Below are 15,573 nucleotides of genomic sequence, written 5' to 3' on the forward strand. Positions count from 1 at the left end.
CTTCACGGCTCTCATCATACTGCACAGCTGTGTGCGTGCGGGGATCCGGACACGCGCATGCTTCTCTCTTTAATTGAGGAATCCAGACAGTGTGAGGGACTGATCTCGGCGATTAAAGTATAATAATCTGTAACGGACGCATATACTTAGCATTCACCTCACAGGAGGGCATTCCTTTAATTTCTTTAGCAACATAATAAAATAAAATGGACAGCTCAGACAAGGAGAACAGGTCGGATGAAGAATTTGAATCACCCGAGGAAGAAGAGGTGGACCCGAGAATCCAGGTAGACTGCCGTTGATATTTGTATTTAAAGGCATTTCAGATTATCGAATAAGATAAAAGAAGCGATCGTTTCAAATGCATTCATTATATTACACTTTGATTTAATTGGTTGGTTCATATCACATTTTGCATGTTGATCCCTACATTGATCCTTAGGGGAATTATTGATTAATTCGCCGCAACTTGCTTTTTATTGACGGCTCGTTTGCGGCAATGAGTGCACCCATGCCCCAATTCAGTGTTGCCAGATCTCAGTGGAAAAGCGAGCCACCTGCTCTGACAAAACAAACAATACGCCTGAAAGAAGCGACCCTAGCTTTTTATCGCAGTGAAAATACTCATACACATTATATAAAACTTTGTAGAATGAACGTACTACAAAAAAAAAGAATAATTATAATAACAAAAAAAAAAAGCAAGAAACAGGAAAGAAATGGCCAAACAAAAATGGCTAATATCAGAATCAGAACGAGCTTTATGCACAGACCTGTTTGCTCAATATGCAAACTGCAGGGGGTCTAGGAAGGGTCCAGTGATGTCCTTAATGTGGTCCAGGACCAGTCTTTCAAATGACTTCATGACCACAGATGTTAATGCCACAGGTCTGTAGTCATTTAGTCCTGTAATTTTGGGTTTCTTTGGGATGGGGACGCTGGTGAAGCGTTTGAAGCAGGAAGGGACTTTGCACAGCTCCTGTGATCTGTGTGAAGATAGGGGCCAGCTGGTCAGCACAATATATAGTGACAACTGCAATTACTGGTTGATCATGCTTCTTTATAGGCTACTATGGATGTCATGAAGTAGCAATTGTGAAAATAATAATAAAGCGCAACTGGAGCCTGCCAATTTTTCAAGTTTATGATTTGTATAGCTGCATCAGTTGTCGCCTTTTAGAGCCCTTCTGCTTGGAGTTCTCCCGGGTCACCTGTATCAAAATATCTGTGGCATTAACCAACTTATCTCTCTCTTCTCTGTGCTACTGCAGTCCATGAAAAACAGAAATTAATTTCTCAGTGGAATATGTCTCTTTCAGATTTCTGACTCTGAGTTTTCTTTATAGGGAGAGCTTGAGAAGCTGAATCAGTCCACAGATGACATCAACAGATGTGAAACTGAGCTTGAGGTATGATTGCACAATCTAATATCCAAAAGATTTTTTTCCTAAAGACAAGAATTTTGTCAGTTTTAGGAAAACAATAGGAAAATGCCATATTCAAGCTTCTTAAAATGTAACAGATGGTAAATTGTTAATCTGTTACCTGTTTGATGTATGGATTTTGTACCATGGCACATCAAGCGACAGAATGTGTTATGTCAGGATTATGCAATAGCTCAAGTGTTCTCTGAGCACCATAAATGACTGGAACTTGTAGCCAGTAAAAAGATATGTTTGTGCTTTACACACTTTAAAATGTTAACTTAAAAACTATCAAAGAATTCACATTTGGATAGTTTTAATTTATGCCACAAAATCAAGTGACCAGGAATATGACATTTTGCTGTCATATACTTTAAATTTTTTTCCATAAAGAGCATTTCTAGACACACTGTCTGCACGCAGAAAACAAGGACATGTTAAGACAAAAACACTCAGCTTTTCAGGCTCAGTCATGTGGTCACTCTGGTCACACTAAATTGTCCCAATGCCAATGAGTTCATTGTTTGGGCATGTCCTAATGTAATAATTTAATAAGATGACTTAGCTAGTCTGTAGTCTGATTGTGAGTCAAAAACAGACTGAAGGAGAAATACTTGACTGCTTGCTGATTTCTCTGGCAGTCCAGTTTATTATTTTGTCCTCCATATTGAAACATCAGCACAAACACAGCCTTCCACACTGAACATATGAGCAAGTTGTTTCCTGTAGATGAAATTAATAAAGTATAAAGTAATAGGGGATATGTTAACTATATGTGAAATTTAGTAAGGGAAGATGAGGGACTTCTCTAACCATCTTACATTAAGGTAAGATTCTAGCTTGTTTTACACACACAAAAAGTTAGGAATTGACAATAATTCTTGCTGAAGAAATGTTTATCTCTGTTTATGCAGAGTTTCATGAATCCAGCTGACTGTTCTGAGAATCCCATAATTGAGCTATTTGGGTGTCAACTAAATTAGTGTTGCTTTTGCGTCAATGGCCATGTTGCACTTCAAAGATTTAACTCTTGGTGTTTTATTTTTCCTGGAACCATTGCAAATAATCAATCTGTATTTTGACAAATGCAATTTAATCTCATTACTTTGCCTTGGGCAATAAATATAAAATAATGATTGAATTACCTTTAAGAAAAAGCTTGTTTACATCACAAGTGAAAAGTGTATTTTCTGTGTGCTTTAGACGTCTTCACAGATCTTCTTGCAAATCGGATTACAAATAAACAGATTTTACTCCTTTTATGTGAAGCACTTTTTAAGTGCAAAGCAGTTGACTCGAATGCCAAGACAGGAAACCTTTCCAGATTTCCAAGTGAATCAAATCTTATCATAAATCCTTAGTGTGTTTAATATTTATGTAGCTTGTGTTTCCAATAACTTAATTGATTTCAGATGTTGTCAGCATAATATGGTAGTTTCTATAAAAATGGATTGTTTGTGTTTTTAAAGATTTGCATTAGATGACAGCAAACATAACCTAATTGTAAAAATTGGGAAAATGAGCATGCACAATTATATATTCAATACTGACACATATGATAAATAAAATTTAATATTAGCTGGTAACTGATATGGTTCTGATATATTGTGCATCTCTGAACATAGCTATTTTATTTGATTGTTTATATTTGGTCCGTCTGTAGGATGCCAGGCAAAAGTTTCGCTCTGTGCTGATGGAAGCCACTCTAAAGTTAGACGAGCTGGTGAAGAAGATTGGGAAAGCGGTGGAGGAATCAAAACCGTACTGGGAGGCCCGGCGGGTGGCACGGCAGGTGAGGCCAAGAAAATCAAAACAAGAACCCGATATCATCTTCCTAAAGCCAACTTCACCCACACAACGTCTGTTTTTAGTTGGCACACCACTATTTTGTCTGTGGTGTGTTTTCTTTTATCCCTCTCTGGAGATTGCTGTGCTATCATCTTGTTATCTGCTATAAGCCGGATGGCACAGTAGCATTAACTCTAGATTTGTCACAGATGCTTGGCTTCGTTCATCACTTTGCTTAGAGAGAGTGAATGTTTAAATGCTCAAATTTCAGTTCTCTTTTTTTTTTCAAGGGCCTGTGCTATTTTAAGAGCATTATCAGTTTATCTCAGCTAGTCCCTTTAGAGCTGGGGTGTTGAAGAAGGGGGTGAGAAAGGGGTGTTTAATGTCACATTTGCTTTGACTTCCTTATAAAAGCACAGTTCCTCTTATTTTTATACAACACTTTGTGAACTTTAATTGACTGAATCAGTTACAGTGGGAGCATTGACCTGCTCTGAAACTGGGGCAAGATTGTTTAGTGTTGTGTTTTTCACTCCACAAAAGATGAATTATAAATGGCCTATTAAATTTCACTGACAAAGCATTGTGTTTTTTTAGGCAGTTTCCTTGGTGGTGAAAGAGAGCGATGTGTCCTTAGAAGTTATTGTTTTCCTCAGGGACAAACTGCACTGTTTTTATGGAACACAATCCTGTCTGGGTTGTCAAGGTCCTTTATTTTAAAAATGTGGTGGTAATTCATTTGAACTGGTTTAAACTGTCTTCATTCTGTTGAAGGATGTGCTTTTATACTGACTGGTCATTCTAATTTGACACATCTGATGCCTTTTAGTGAGAAATGGAAAATGTTTTAACATGCATTAAGCTACACTGAAAAAAAATAGGCGTCAAATTTCAATTTCAAGCAAGATTGTAACATTTAAACAATAAATTAAACTATCGTAAAGATGGCCACAAAGCTAAAAACATGGACTAAAAACCTCAAAGTTCTCCTGATGTGATTTTATGGGTCTTTTACAGAAATTAGGAAATTTTATATGGTTTTCATATGTATAAAATAGATGTCAGGCTTGTCTATACTCTGCATGATTGGTCCCTCCTGCCCCTCTCTTTTCACCTCTTTAGTGTCTCTCTGCAGTGAACTTGACTGCAGTGGAGCGTTAACTGTTGCATGTCTCTGTGGTTTGCCATGTCTTTCTTTCACCGACCCCTGCACTGTCTCTTGCTGACCGTCTCCCCCTAAATTTTCTCCAGTATGTTTAAGCATTTCCAATAACCACTTATGACCTTTGTTGCCAGTTTTTGTTGCAAGCATCAGTGGAAATCCCCCCTTATTCAAATGATACCTTACTTAAAGCTAATTAATTTTCTTCTGAGCTTGTTCTTGGTTTATCACTTCCCTTTTATCAGATGTTACACTGTGCTATATTCAGAGAAGCAGTTTTAGACTACAGAATTTTGTAGCTCTGATACATTCCAGTGTCTCTTTGAATTAAAAAGAATTGTCTTGTTTTTAAGGGATCAATCTGATGTACAATAAAACTGTACTATAACTTTCAGAAATGAAAACCTCTTGTTCAGAAGTTAAAACAACTTGTTCATCAAGCAAGAGCCTAGTATATTTTCTCTTATGAATATCATTTCTTATCTGTGCTTTAGTGTGTTTAGATTGGCCCACTTTAAAGTTTATTTTACTCTCGTACAATCGTCAAGTGTCCATCAGAGTCCTTTAAAAAAAATGCATGGATCACAAGGCCTCTGCAGCAGTTGTCAGTATATCACCGTGTGTGACTGGTCTGCTGATTCGAGGTGGAAAGATTTTCAAGCACTATTCTCATATAAATTATTCAGAACACATTTCTCATTAAGAGCTCTTCTGAATAACGCACAACATATTCCTTTGCATATATTTTCCAGCTACAGTTTAATGCTCTTCCAGAATACTTGTGAAAACCTTAACTTAATTCAAGAGCCTTGTTATGAAGGTGAATAAAATTTTTAATTTACATGGTTCACTGCAATTATTTTGGTAGTATTAACGGAATAATTTATACAAAAGTAATATTGTCATCATTTATTCACAGTTTTCTTACTATTATCAATTCTCAAAACATTTATGCTGCTTAATGTTTGTGGAAACCATGATATATTTTTTTCAGGATTAATAAAGTTCAGATGAACTGCATTTATTAGAAATTATATATATATCTCCAAAAAAGTCTTACTCTTAAACAGGCTGTTTTTGCTATTGTACCTTTGAGACTTCTGTATGTAAATAACTTAGATAATGATTTGCCATCCTCGTGTTTAGCTAATCATTATATAACCAAGATTTAGAGTGTGGAAATGCTTATGCTGTGAACATTAGACTCTGTCTACATATAACACTGAACTCTTCTGCTTTAGAAGATTCATGATGTGTCTGCAGAGTGCACTTGAACACAGGGAAGGACATTTATGCTGCCCAATTATGATTTCAATGGTCTCACTCAGCACTTCAGTTTGAGAAGTGGGCACTGCTCTTGTCAGATGGGCAGCACAGGTAAAACACCTGCAGCTATGTGCGAGTGTCATCCAACTCTCTCAGAGTGCCACTGCAGCATTTCTGCCTTCTCATAAAAATTTGTAGTTTAAATGTAAATTCCTTCACTTTAAGACTACCTCAGATGCCCTAAATGTGACCTTGTGTTTTCTTAATGCCAGTATAATAGACAGATGTTTCCAATAAACTACAAGAAAATTTTTCACATATTTTGATATTCATGTATGCGTGCGTGTATATATGCATGCACACACACGCACACACATACACATATATATATATAGAATGTGTCAATACTAGCATTACTAGTATCTTTTCTCTCCCTAATGATCACAAATTCATTTGCAGCATAGGCTTAAACCAAATGAGTCTAACCACAATGAGTCTTTCTTGGACGGATCAGTCCCTCTTTGAACTCTAAGACTTAATCGCTCTGAAAAGCTGGTGGCAAGAGTGCAAAATTCAGTTCTCTGCTGCTCAGTTATGTGAAGAAAATCAGTTAGTCTGCTTTATTACATCATTTTGGCAGTCAAACATTGAGTCATATTGAGGCAGTACAGTGAAACCCCTCAGATAATAATCTGCAATGTTCAGCTGTAAATCAGGAGGGATGGTTGTAAATGTCTTTATCTCATCCGTGGCTACCTATCATCTCTCCCTCTCTTTTCTGATTGTTTTTTTTTCCTGTACCCATCCTCACATGGCATATGTGCCGGCAGGAAGTTGATAAACCACAGTACTCAGAGGAATGAGAGAGAAAATTATGTCCATTTGCAGAAGCCCTCATGACCTCTGCTGTGGAATGGGGAATTGGACTGTATGTATGCTTGCTTGGATGGATTTGTGCTTTCTTGGTGGTAAACTGTTATAATGGTGAACACATGACACCAAAGCAGATTTATTACAATCAGTTTATGTGTCATAACCTCTCCACTGCCTTCCGCCTTCAGTCAATAATCTTTAAACAATAAGTTAAAGAATTTCATAATGGCTATATTTATCACAATATTAAGCTACATCGATTCCAAACCCAAATGTATTTTAGTCCTATTAAGCCCAAGGTTTATTTTCTACTACAGAAATGTTTGATAAGATAAACTTTGAAGTCTCATGTTTAAGCTCAAAGTCCCAGTATTCCAGTGTGTGTTGAAGCAATAAAAGCATTAGTTTTCAGTAGGAGGATCTCCAGGTCAGAAAGGGCCACAATGACCTTATTTTTTATGCCATGTTAAAAAAAGATGCATAAAAGCATCGCAAATGACTTTATTGTTATATCCGAACCAGGACAATTGTTTTATAACATCAAAACAGCATGTCAACTGGGTCACCCTCGAGTCAAAACATCTCATTTTGAGGCCGCCTCTGCATTATTTTTGTTCAGAATGTGATTAAAGTCAATAAAGAGTCAATAAAATCAGTGGTCTGAAAGCGGATAAAGCTTTGATTTAAGAGGGCTTTTTCATAAACGAAGAGAAGAAGTTTTTTTCTCCATTTAATTGGGGTAAAATGAATAACCAGCTTCTCTGTGTAAAACTGTAATCACATTAAAAAAAAATTATTCAATAAAATCATTTTTGCACTGCTTGTTAAATGTTAGATATAGTTAATTTCAGTGCCTCACTTTGCAGTGGAACTGATTTGAAGCAGTTAATATTAACACACTACTCCTCAGGAAATACATTTTGACCTCAGAATACCTTTTAATAAATATTAAAAAAAAATATTCCCCTGCATGAACATGAAAGCATCCAAACTTTTGACATCAGCTAAATTCTTTACAGTGTACTGCCATTTTTAAAGTCATACACTTGATCGTTGTCTTTGTTTTTAACTTGCCACTTCGGCCCTTCCATCCATCTGTGTCCTTTACTGATTGGATTGGAGGTCTGTCCTGCCATCTGCAGCGATCCCCTGCTGTCAGCTCTCCCTGGCAATGCGGCAGCAACACATCAACTCTGAAGCCTGAGCTAAAAATAGCTTGTGTGTGAGTGAAGAAGGGATGGAGGAAGAGGAAAAAGTAAATGGAAAAAGTAAATCTTCTCAAATGAAGACAATTATAGGACAGATTGGAGGAAAGGTAGAGGATTATTGCATATCCATGGGATTGCCATTTACAGTGTTTGATACTGTACATATTCAGTTTTCCATCTTATAGTAGAGATGTGAATCACAAGCATATCTAATAGAATGTTATGCTGCCTGTAACATTGTTCAGCATGACCGGTTTGGTGGTGGGTCAGTGATGGTCTGGGAAGGCATATCCATGGAGGAACACAGAGACCTCCACAGGCTAGACAATGGCACACTTACTGCCATTAGGTATCGGGATGGAATTCTTGGACCCGTTGTCAGACCCTACGCTGGTGCATTGGGTCCTTGTTCCTCTTGGTGCACGACAATGCCCGGCCTCATGTGGCGAGCGTATGCAGTCAGTTCCAGGAGAATGAAGGAATTGATACCATTGAATGTCCCCCACGCTCGCCTGACCTAAAACCAATAGAACACCTCTGGGACATTATGTTTCGGTCCATCTGACGTCGCCAGGTTGCACCTCAGACTGTCCAGGAGCTCAGTGATGCCCTGGTCCAGATCTGGGAGGTAACAGCCCAGGACACATCCTTCATCTCATTAGGAGCGTGCCCTGACGTCGTCAGGCATGCATACAAGCACATGGGGGCCATACAAACTACTGAGTACCATTTTGAGTTGCTGCAATGAAATTTCAACTTAATGGACTACCCCGCTGCATCCTTTTTTCACTTTAATTTTGAGTGTCTTTGAATTCAGTTAAACAATGTGGCTTCTTTTCATTCCTTACAAATTACCCAGTCCATATCAGTATAGATATCCTGCATGATATTTTTCCCCGTTGAGATCTGATGTGTTTTCAAAGTGTTTTTTTTTTGTATGTCTATATATGTTTGTATAGATAGGTAGATAATATCATAGTAATATTGCGCTTTAATGCAGAACATCAAACTTGTATGGATTACAGTATGATTTTCTCTAAATTTATTTGATTTTGTCTACACTAAAAATTGCTTTGAAGTGTAAAACTGCCTTCTTGCCGTTGGTTGGAAAATTTATCCAGTTTTGTTTGGCTAAGTAGGTAAGAGGTTTTGGCTGGCTTTCCTGTCATTGGGAGTAACTTGGAGATTAAAGTTAAAAAGTGAAGGAATAGGAAAGGTTTATGTTTGCACGGCTTTAGCATGGCTGGCTTTAATATACCATAAAGAATGTTCAAGGGTGGCTTTAATATGTCACCATACAGGAATCTCTGTGTATGATTAAAGTTTCTCCGTCTCTAGCACTGATTGCTTCATAGATTTTCCACATTGTTGATTACAATGGCATTGCACTGTGTTTATGTAAAGGTATTTAAAATGGTTTAAAATGCCATGTTAGATCGTTCATATATGTGTGTGTGTGTGTGTATATATATATATATATATATATATATATATATATATATATATATATATATATATTGCTGCAAAGGATTTCTTATTTGTCCTGCCCAAACATAATTCATGACACAGTCCTTATGGAGGTGGTTAGGCATTGAGCCTCATGGTCTCCGGCCAGCTGGTACTCTGAGCAGGGGGTTTCCAATCTGCCAGCACTGTCCTGCCCAAAGTTTATTCATGACAGAGTGCTGGTTGCTGTCTGTCATCAGACACACAAGGTTGACTCTCCTGCCCTCAACCTGTTCCACAGACTCAGCTGGAAGCACAGAGATCCACACAAGACTTCCAGAGGGCCACAGAAGTACTGCGGGCGGCCAAAGAGACCATCGCCCTGGCTGAACAGAGGCTGTTGGAGGATGATAAGCGGCAGTTTGACTCGGCCTGGCAGGAGATGCTCAACCACGCAACACAGCGAGTGAGTAATGCAAAGGTTTGGGATGGTAGATTGGGTTGTACAAGAAAACACTCAAAAATCCATGTTTTGGTTTGTAGGTGATGGAGGCCGAGCAGATAAAAACACGCAGTGAGCTACTGCACAAGGAAACTGCTGCTAAATACACTGCCGCCATTAGTCATATGAAACAGCTGGAGAAGAAGCTCAAACGCACCATCAACAAGTCTAAGTATGTACAGATTAATCTGTTAAACACACAAGCATTCAGTGAAACCATTTAAGCTTGTAATAGTATTTGCTTAACATATCTGATGCATATTTCACACAAAACAGCACAAAGATACTCAAGCATCGAATAGAAGGTGGCTAGGTTATGTTTATGGGAACTGTTTTTTTGTGGGTTTTTTTTTTTTTTTTTTTTTTTTTTGCTGTTGATGTCATTATAGTTAATTACTAGCAATTTCAGCAGATAGCTAGGTAGTTTTTGTACATAATTAGTTCATGCTGAGAGTCAAGCGTCTGTGAGGCTAGGCTTATGTTAAACCCATGAATATCTGAGGGGAGCTTTAGTTGAGGGTGGGTTTCTCACCAGTGATAGTGACTCAGCAGGACCATAGCGGAGCTCAACCTTACTTATCTTTTCACTCAGCATTTGCCTAATGTGTCAGCATATGTGAACAGTTGCCATGGTGATATGTACAATGCTATTTATAGGTCTTTACAGTAGCTATAATCGCTTTTTCTCCTCTGTTTTTCAGGCCCTACTTTGAAATGAAGGCAAAATATTACTTGCAGCTTGAGGTACTTAAAGATGATGCAATTTTGTTTTAAGTAATACATGACAAATACATATAAAATAAATACTTATAAAAAAAAAAAAACTTTACTCAGTTCCTTAATTTTTAAAACATTTACAAAATTTTATAATAAAGTAAAACTTGTTTTATGAGAATGTGTTGAATTAAAGTGACTGTTCCCCCAAAAATAAAAATTGTCATCACTTACTCAAGTTGTCCCAAAGCTGTATGACTGCTGAACACAAAACTAGGTATTTTTGAAGAATGTTGGTAACCAAACATTTGTTTGTAGCCATTGACTTAGATAGATAGTATTTTTTCCATACTATGGAAGTCAGTGGCTACCATCCACCGTTGGTTTGGTTTTTAATTTTTATTGGTAAATTGTCTCTAAGTTTAATTATTCTATCCTGTTGGCAAACAGTTTTTATCTTATTTTAAGAATATATTTAAAGAAATTTGGTAGGTTTATGCTTTAAACTAGAAAAACATTGCCTCCGGATTAAGAACAAATCTTGGCAATTTTGCTTCTCAAATATCTATTTGCCTTTTTGTTTTTGTTTTTTTCTATTTTTAGACCATGATTCCATATACTTTTTTCAACATCAGCTAAATTTTTTTCTTTCCATGCCTCTTACAACTGAAGAAGAATGTGGATGACCTCCAGACCAAGCTGACACAGGCTAAAGGGGAATACAAGTCAGCCCTGAGAAACCTGGAGATGATCTCTGATGAGATCCATGAGCGCAGACGCTCCTTAGGCATAGGCCCGCGGGAGAGAGGCGTGGGGGCAGAGGGTGATGGTGGTTTTGGTGAAGACTTGTCTGGCTTTAAATTGGAGTCTGATGGAATTTCAAGTGAGCACCAGTTATTTTGTGTTTGAACTTTCATTCAAGCAGAGCTATATATGTAGTAACTCTGTACATTAATAATAGGATCTGTCTGTCTGTTTATAATACAATATATAGATACACAATCAGTTCTTTTAAAAAATCAAATATTGCCTTTTAACATGCCTAAGGATGTTTAAGAGCCTGTGTCACCTTGTCTGATCTTTCCTCTCTGTCTTCCTGAAGTGGCATCTGGGTCCTACGAGGATGAAAACTGCAGCACCAGTGCCATGTCCATGGAAGACTCAGAGACTCAGTCCAACAGTAGCATCAGTTCTGGGCCGAACAGCCCTCTGGACTTGCCCTGTCCTTTCTCCTCCTCCTCATCTGCCTCTGGCTCTCCGACCTCCACCTCTCCTACCCGTTCCTCTCGCCCCTGCAGTCTGGACCTGCCCAGCACCGTCTCTTTGTCTGACTTTAGCCTGATGTCTCCCATCCTCGGCCCACGCAGTGAATGCAGCGGCGCCTCCTCCCCTGAGTGTGACCTAGAGAGAGGTGAGATATTCTTAGATATGTTTGCGTTGACTGATTGGACCAAAATACCGCTGCATTTGCACGTGAGGGATTATATTAAGGCTTGCTCTTATTTCTCCTGCGAGACGATGTCATTTTTCTTGGTTTCCTGCCTGGTTGCACCTGTGCACTCTAGGGGGGTTTATTAATGTCACTGATGAATAGCTGGGTGGCATTTCAGTGCGAAAAATCATGACAAATTTATTTGGTTAAGTTTGCTGTTTTTAAAGTAGGGCTGTTCATTTAATACATTCATTTATAAAAACATTTTTTTTTTTTGAATAATTAGAAAATATTACATTATAATTAGGGAAGCACGATATTATCGGACTGATATCAGAAACGGCTGGTAATGGCTTTAAATGTACATATCAGCATTGGCCCGATATGAAAAATGATGCCGATATATCTTGCCGATAAGAGGAATACGTTAACTCACATGTGCTCAGGGTGTGCTAGTGATTAGATCAGGTCAGCACTTTGGCTTTTTCTTGAAGCAAAGTTTTGCCTGAATGATGATTAGATTCACTGTTTTGGATCGCTGCATTTAAACTGAGAATGCACTAACAGAATGACCATTCTGTATATAATGGAGTAAACAGTAAAAGCATGTGAAGTGGCAGCATCGGCAGCCTCCCCTGGGTCCTAATGCCCGTTCTGTAAGGAGTTTTAATTCCATAGAGGGCACTGTTGGCCTACTTTTAATAAAATTAAAGTAAAATACACAAATACCATGTAGACTGTTTCTGATTAAATAAAGCAGTAATTGATGTCATAAAATCATGAGTATGTTTTTAATTTAAAGGTCAGAGGCTATAGCATACATGAATAAAAAAAAAAATAATCACAAACATGACACTTGTAAATTAAATAATTTTATATAGCCCATACTGATTTATTCATTCATGTGTAATATGTTATATATTTTTAAACAAATTATGAGCTCTAAAATATTTCTAAAATATAATACTCTTTTGCTTTAGACCATCTACAAATGTTAAAATAATTATTGTATATTTAATTCTAACAAATAAGTTCTTGTTAAAAACTAACCAAAATAAAAAGAAATTGCTTATAATTTCCACACAGGAGAGACTTGGTGTTGTTTACAAACAAAAGGAAATATATCAGCATCGGCTATCAGCCAAAAAGAGTTGAAAAATATCGGCATATCGGATATGGGCAAAAATCCAAAATTGTGCATCCCTCATATTTATAATATTTAATTTAAAATTTATATTACATTATATTACTAGATCAAAAATAAAAATATATTAATAATAATTTATTCTAAAAATTTATAATATATGCATAGCTTTTATTATAAAATATTGCATTGTAATATTTTATAATACAGTAACATAATTATTATAATTTGTATGGTATATATTTGTATTATTAAAAAATGTACTAAAAATGTAAAAATCTAAACATTTATAATATATATGTATGTGTTGATTAATATTATAAGATTTTATCATTTTTCATAACATATAGCATTTCAATATAAAATATGACAATATTATAGTACAATATATATTACAATAATATATATTGTACTATAATATTGTCATATTTTATATTGAAATGCTATACGTTATGAAAAATGATAAAATCTTATAATATTAATCATAGTAATGAAATATATAATATATATATAAGTAATGAAAATGTATACTATTTCAATTATTAATATATATATATATATATATATATTATATATATATATATATATATATATAATTATATATATATATATATATATATATTATATATATATAATTTTTTAAATTTTTTATTTTATTTTTTTTTTCTATTTTGCTGCGTAATTAATGTGGTTGATTAATTGGCTTAATCTTTCCATACAGGTGACAGAGCAGAAGGTGCCGAGGCTGTATTGGACAACGTTCTCAATAACAATAGCAACACCAAAACAACCTTTGGCCTAGATAGCCGTTTCTGCCTGCTGTCTCTAAAACTTAGCCAAAATGAAAGCAGAAAAAACATTGGCGGAGACCCCCTGGGTCTGGCTCAGCACACCGCCCCAGTCACAATCCTGCTTGATGGGATGTGACTGCAATGCCTGCTACACCAATGTATCTGATGCATTCATCCACATTCCGTGCGAGAAGCACTGGCAGTCACCCGTCCTCCACTTCACCAGTATGTCATCGCAGCCCATTCCTCTCACTGTCTAGAATGTTCCACCATCTTTCAGACTGAACTTTCACTCGATCTTACGGGTGTGAGAAAAGCAAACCGTGACAATGTGCTGAGGAGACAAATCTGCCATTTGGAGGGGCATATAACTGAGTTAAGCTTTGAAAAGAAGACAAACATCTCTGTAAAACACAATTAACGTTCCAGATCTAGAGAGACTCAAGACACTTAAGGATGGCGTTAGCACTTGTCTTTTTACTTATAAAATGCATATGAGATTCATTATGCTCTAAATTTATGCCACTGGTTGTCTTTGATGTCTTTGTAACTGTGTCATGGAAAATATACAGTCATTTGTGTGGCAGTATAATGTTACAACCATTACCGAGTTCTTGTATATCAAGGACATCGGCGCATGATCTCGCTTCAGCCTGATGCTCAACAGACTCGCCGGCACATGCTTCATCAAGACTTCCATCTTCAAAAACCTCCAGAGGAGCTTCTGCGTTGTAACGGTGACTTACAAGGAAGTGAAGCCAACCACCTGCATCACAGGTCACCACCTCAATGTTATCCAGGGAACTGGAGCAGCTACGGGCTGATCCATACTGGTCACTTTCACCTTCCTCCATAATGTGAGGAAGCTTCTTCACCTTCCACCAAATCCACCGCATGCCACCCAATTCTCTCTCCATGTAAAGAACAATCTTTTTCAATATAAATAGAAAGAGAGCAATAGATTCAGATTCACTATGTTGTTGTGCAAGACAATGGTTCAGAAAGTAGCATAAAAAGCTGGACTGCTGTACTTGCAACTGTTGCACTGTGAGGGGGGCAGAAAGCTTTTGGGAATGATTTGATGGGTCTCGGTGGGGGATCTGCTGCACTGATGAAGAGGACAATTACTGAATGTTCCATTCAGCTTCTGCGTGCAGTAGCCACAGATTTTGAGACCGATGGCACAGCTTCAGGTCTAGTAAGTAGGCTGTGTGGTGTTTTTGTGTGACCTTGTGTCTCATCTTTTTCTCTATTTTTTTGGCCTTTTCAAACATTCTTCTTCCGTTTGTTTTGTTAGTTCTTTGGTTATTGTCATTTTGAGAACTGATGGTGAGGAAAGAAAACTTGTAGCAGTATTTAAGTGATTTATGGCGTTTAGTCATTTGTTGTTTACAAAGCTTGTGTAATTGTTTGCAGACTGAAATAAAATGATACCTGAAATGATACCTGATGCATGATTTTAAAATAAGCATACGAATGCTTGAATGTGTGAATGTTGGAAACACAAACAGCAAAATGTTTGCTTCGTCACATTGAGTTATGATGTTTCAAAATGGTGAAGTTTCGAGTTTTACATCACAGAGTATTACTGTTGTGCTGGTCGTTTACCATTCTAACATAAAACAGCTGTCAAATATTTAGCCACTTACGTCTTGCCTCACATTACAAAACAGAAGCATTGCGTTTAAATTCACGCGCTCTTTGAATTGATTATCAGTCATTTTGTTATTAGTCCCTTTCACCGGTTTGTACTGGTAAATTAAATTACTGTTAAGAGATCATGTGAACAGGATCTTTTCAAAAATACCGGTATAAAGCCGTCT

General features: G+C 37.0%; 1 protein-coding gene across 1 annotated transcript; it reads left to right on the plus strand.

The window, feature by feature from the left end:
- The first annotated feature begins 4 nt into the window (after window positions 1-4).
- LOC109047669 (SH3 domain-binding protein 5-like) lies at window positions 5-15,193 on the plus strand. The gene is made up of 9 exons (XM_042772908.1): window positions 5-287; window positions 1,347-1,409; window positions 3,088-3,216; window positions 9,469-9,633; window positions 9,711-9,841; window positions 10,371-10,413; window positions 11,047-11,266; window positions 11,486-11,794; window positions 13,681-15,193. The coding sequence occupies exons 1-9, from the start codon at window positions 207-209 to the stop codon at window positions 13,884-13,886; spliced, it is 1,347 nt and encodes a 448-aa protein (XP_042628842.1). The 5' UTR covers window positions 5-206; the 3' UTR covers window positions 13,887-15,193.
- Window positions 15,194-15,573: the final 380 nt, after the last annotated feature.

The sequence above is a fragment of the Cyprinus carpio genome, chromosome A16 (assembly GCF_018340385.1).
Source record: "Cyprinus carpio isolate SPL01 chromosome A16, ASM1834038v1, whole genome shotgun sequence".
Classification (NCBI taxonomy): Eukaryota; Metazoa; Chordata; class Actinopteri; order Cypriniformes; family Cyprinidae; genus Cyprinus; species Cyprinus carpio.

Excerpts from the sequence above, each read along its gene's own strand:
- LOC109047669 (XM_042772908.1), top strand. The coding sequence starts at position 207 with ATGGACAGCTCAGACAAGGAGAACAGGTCGGATGAAGAATTTGAATCA. Across the intron at positions 288-1,346 it reads AGGTGGACCCGAGAATCCAG|GGAGAGCTTGAGAAGCTGAA; the intron begins GTAGACTGCCGT and ends TTTTCTTTATAG. Across the intron at positions 9,842-10,370 it reads CGCACCATCAACAAGTCTAA|GCCCTACTTTGAAATGAAGG; the intron begins GTATGTACAGAT and ends TCTGTTTTTCAG.